At 40.5% G+C, this 4,995-nt stretch overlaps 1 protein-coding gene across 1 annotated transcript; it reads left to right on the forward strand.

The window, feature by feature from the left end:
* The first annotated feature begins 310 nt into the window (after window positions 1-310).
* Window positions 311-2,052, forward strand: LOC143845805 (Protein kinase superfamily protein). Its single transcript, XM_077354212.1, has one exon. It carries the CDS (start codon window positions 450-452, stop codon window positions 1,785-1,787), a length of 1,338 nt encoding a protein of 445 aa, XP_077210327.1. The 5' UTR covers window positions 311-449; the 3' UTR covers window positions 1,788-2,052.
* Window positions 2,053-4,995: the final 2,943 nt, after the last annotated feature.

The following is a 4,995-nucleotide window of genomic DNA, read 5'->3' on the forward strand; positions in this document are numbered from 1 at the left end:
CTTCGGCACGGTTCATGTAGATCCTAATCACTTCTGATCTTAATCAGATAATTTCTCGCATCCTATCTGGTGTTTGGGTCACGATCCATTTAAACTTTGGCTGGATTGTCCAAGATTCAAAATAAAAAAAAAGAAGAAAAAAAAGCCTCCGAGAGTTGTTAGAGTACAATATTTCACCATCCAACCTAGAAATTAAACTAAACCATTATTAAATCCTAGTGTTTGCGTTGTCTTAAGCAAAAGATAGTACAAGCTTCCAAGTCTAAACGTTGGTCCCGCAGGTAATTTAAATATTCAAATGAGGGTAATACCACCGTTCCCACACTTAAAAATTCAAGCACCAAAAGGTGAAGAGAAGACCTTTCACCCAGCTTCCTTACCGCCCCAAATCAGATGGCAACAACAACAAGCAAGCACCCTCTTCTCTCTCCTTCACAATTGAAGCTCTAATGGAGTCCAAGACAGCAAAAATTGCTGCTGTTTTGACCGTCATCTGCCTCATCATCTTGGTCATTGTCCTCCGCCTCTACCTCGGCCTTTCCAAGAAATTCTTTCTCATTGCTGCTACTGATTTTGCAGTCATTCTATCCATCTTTACATGGGTATTCATCCAATTCTCCATAAATCGCCGGAAAAGGAGATTGTTGGAGAATCGGTTGGCTTTAGAGGGACAACAGCTCCGCCTTGAATACAGCTTCCTCAGGAAGGTAGCTGGATTGCCATCAAAATTTAGTTTTGAGGAGCTGGAGGCCGCGACTGATAATTTTCAGGCATTACTCGGTCGGGGGGCCTCTGGTTCTGTCTTCAAGGGGATCCTGAATGACGGCACATCCATTGCGGTGAAACGGATCGAAGGTGCAGAGCATGGTGAGAGAGAATTCCAATCTGAGGTTGCGGCAATTGCGAGCGTGCAGCACACCAACCTCATGCGTCTCCTCGGGTACTGCATAGTACCCAGTGGGCCCCGCTTTCTGGTCTACGAATTCATCCAGAATGGATCATTGGATGCCTGGATCTTTCAACGTGAAAGAATTCAGAATCACAGAGAGAATTGCCTTTCATGGTCCTTGAGATTTAGGATTGCAATCGAGGTTGCAAAGGCACTTGCATACCTACATCATGATTGCCGATCCCGGATCCTACACCTTGACATCAAGCCGGAGAACATACTCCTCGATGAGAATTTTCGACCGCTTGTGTCCGATTTCGGACTGTCTAAACTGATGGGGAAAGATGAGAGTCGGGTTGTCACCACAATTAGAGGGACTAGAGGGTACTTGGCACCTGAATGGATACTTGAAAATGGAATTTCAGAGAAATCTGACATCTATAGCTATGGAATGGTGCTCTTGGAGCTCGTTGGCGGACGGAGAAATGTGTGTTTGACAGGAGATAATGACACTTCTCAAAGGAAATGGTCATATTTTCCAAGAATTGTGGATGAGAAGTTGAGGGAAGGGAAGATCATGGAAGTTGTGGATAAGAGGCTACTTATGGGAGGGGGGATTGAAGAGAGGGAAGTGAGGGTTTTAGTTCATGTGGCACTGTGGTGCATACAAGAGAAGGCTAGGATTAGGCCTAGCATGAAACATGTGGTTGACATGCTCGAAGGGCGTGTGGTTGTGGACCCACCGCCGCAAACTGAGATGATCATTGTAGACCTGTTATCTATGGACAATAGCTCGGTTGGGGTTGCCAGAACCTCGTCAACGCCACACCTGCTAGAGAGCCAGATCCCCATAGCATCAACTTACTCTTTTACCATGTCGGTTCTCTCCGGTCGGTAGCATGATTCAAAGGGTAATTTTTTCTTTTCTGATGCTATATTTTGGGATAAAAAATTTTGTTTGCCCATGTAAAGGGCATAAGACTTTGCCCTTTAAACAGCCTTTTTTTTTTTTTTTTTCTGGATTTCTTCCTTTGTTCACCAAAGCAATGCAGAATCACTTGTATTAACGTTTCTAACTACTGAATGCCAATGCCAGACTCTCCAGTCCCCAGAAATTAGCATACCCACACATTACAAAGCAATACTTCTTGACAAAAACGTGAAAGAATTAAGAGTAGAATTGATTCAAATATTAGTACCAAATTTACAAATTGACAACGATAATGCTATAAAAGGGGAGAAAGGAACAAAAATTAGGGGTTTTGAGATAAGTATCATGTAGCCAACTAGATTACTCTTAGATGAACCACTTCTTAACCAGAAGACACTAATTTTTAAAAATCCATCAATGCTCTCATTAACCCATCATATTTTTATTTCCAAAATTTTACTATAACATATATAACAAGACATTCTGTTCTAACAAGCCCATCCAAATCCTCCAAAAACCAAAAAAGAAAAAAGAACAAGAAAAAAAACTCTTTCAAGAGTAATGATCGAGCATAATGAAGTCAGAGGATCCCAAAATATTCAGTGATAATTTGGAGATGTTCTTCAGTATCTGAGTAAGAAAAATAAAAGGAAAAAAAAAAAACTAAATTTAACTTCCTCCCCATTTTGAAACATACTCATCATCGAGAGCACTCTTGCAGAGATCAATGCCAAGAATTGGGGCCCAATTTTGCCCTTTTATATTCTCTCTGTCGTTGTCCTTTTGTCAAGATTGGATTTGCTAGCGTCCATCGCAGAAGGCATTTCGCGGATGATCTGTTGCATCTGACAGCAGCCACAGAGGCTCACTTTTCAGCAGATTTTGTCTTCATTCACTCTGTGGCTGCTGTCAGATGCAACAGACCATCCGCAAAAACAATTCTGAGATGGAGGCTAGCAAATCCTGTGTTTTAAGGGAGTTATAAATTTGCCCGCCTATTTTATTTCCTCAAGTTCAATATCTTGAATATTTTCAGCTTCCATCGGTCTTGTTTGGATTGTACGAATTATCTGGAAAAGTTTGGAAAGGAAAAAAAATTCTAAAATTTCATACTTTTTTCAACACACTTAAAAGATAACTTGAAAAATAGAGGGCAAATATATCATTTCACTTGAACTTTATGTTTTGCACTGAGAAGTGATATATTCACCCCTTTTTTACTTGGGACAACACCCTCTAGTATATTTATGAATTTTCCTTTACACTATAGGGTGTTGTTCCAAGTAAAAACAAGGGGTGAATATATCATTTCCCTCCTTACGGTGGGAAGTGATATATTCACCCCCTTTGTTACTTAGTTCCCTCTAGTGTATTTATGAATTCTCTTTTAGACTATAGGCGGATGTCCCGAGCAAAAACAAGGGGCGAATAGTAGTTTTACAACTCGAACCACTATTAGGCCCAGTGAACCACTAAACTATTTAGACAGCCTTAACCACTATTTAGGATGTTTAAACCACTATTAGTCCCCCCGAACCATTAATTAGAACTCTTTAGACACAATTTAGGATGTTTGAACCGCTAATTATACAATATGAACCACTACTTAGACCCTCTGAACCACTAATTAGTACTCTTTAATCATTTAACCACTATCTAGGATGTTTGAACCACAAATTATACAATATGAACCACTACTAAGACCCTCTAAACCACTACTAGACCTATTTAGGATTTATGAACCACTATTTAGACCCTATGAACTACTATTAGACTTATTTAAAATGTTTGAACCACTACTTACACCCTCTGAACGACTATTAGACCTATTTAGGATGTATGAACCACTATTTAGACCCTATGAACCAGTTTTACACCAATTTAGAATGTTTGAACCACTACTTACAGTATCTGAACCACTATTAGACCCTCTGAATAACTAGTAGACCTATTTAGAACCTTAGAACCGCTATTAGACCCTCTGAACCACTATTTATACACTCTGAACCACTATTAGTCCATATGAACCACTATTAGACCCAATGAAACACTACTTACATCCAAGGTTTTAAATCTCGACCGAGATCCGAAATGAGGTGAACATCGAAACTGAAACGTTCTGAAACCGAAATTCCCAAAAAGTACCACATTTTGATTGAAATTTTGAAAATTTTGGCGAAATTTAAGATAAAATACAGAATTTCAATTGAAATTACCAAATTTCGGCAGAAAGTTTGCCCAAAAAACGACATTTCGAGTGCTCGTTACTGAATTTCAGTCGAAAATTCTGGATTCCGGCTAAAATTTCTGTCCGAAACCGAAATTACCTCTGAAACCGAAATTTAAAACCTTGCTTACACCCACTACTTCATAGGGTCTAATAGTGGTTCATAGGGTTTAATAGTGGTTCAGAGCATATAAATAGTGGTTTAGAGGGTCTAATAGTGGTTCAAAGGTTCTAAATAGGTCTAATAGTTGTTATTAAGAGGGTCTAATAGTGGTTCAAACATTCTAAATAGGTGTAACAGCGGTTCATAGGATCTAAATAGTAATTCAAACATCCTAAATAGTGGTTAAGATCACTAAATAGTTCTAATTAGTGGTTCAGATGGCCTAATAGTGGTTCAAGTTGTAAAACTACTATTCGTAGGGGTGCAACTCGGGTCGGGTTGGGTCGGGTGGAGGCCAACCCGAACCCAACCTGAATGTCCAAATTTCCAACGCGAACCCAACCCAACCCGACTCTCATCCTGAGGATGATAAACCCGACCCAACCCGGATTTAGTTTATACTAATCCGACCCAACCCGACCTGATTTGGTGTGTTTGTATAGATGCAAACCCAACTCATGTAAGAGCAAGTCATCAATATGGTGTGTTAGGCCTAAAATCGGTAACAGGTTATGGTAGGGCTGGGTGGTCCGGGCTAACGAGCCACGGCTGAATGGCTGGTTGAGTCCTGCGCTGCACAGAGTACAGACAAGAAAGAAAAGGGTCAGAGGACCAACCCGGAGTGATACTCCGGACGGGCGCTTCGACACTCAAGTCAGTATGAGCAGGAGTGTAGAGCAATGTCAGAGCAAAAAGCTTAGAGTTTTGGTTCTCAGATTTTCAGGACCCTCACCTTAGCACAAGTGAAGGCTATTTATAGTGATTCTGAGCCACCTGTCTAGGAC

This window comes from Tasmannia lanceolata, unplaced genomic scaffold (genome assembly GCF_043159265.1).
Source record: "Tasmannia lanceolata isolate RefF3 unplaced genomic scaffold, GAP_Taslan_0.1 ptg000015l, whole genome shotgun sequence".
NCBI lineage: Eukaryota > Viridiplantae > Streptophyta > Magnoliopsida > Canellales > Winteraceae > Tasmannia > Tasmannia lanceolata.

Bases quoted from the DNA above. Each gene is read 5' to 3' on its own strand.
- LOC143845805 (XM_077354212.1), top strand. From the start codon at position 450: ATGGAGTCCAAGACAGCAAAAATTGCTGCTGTTTTGACCGTCATCTGC.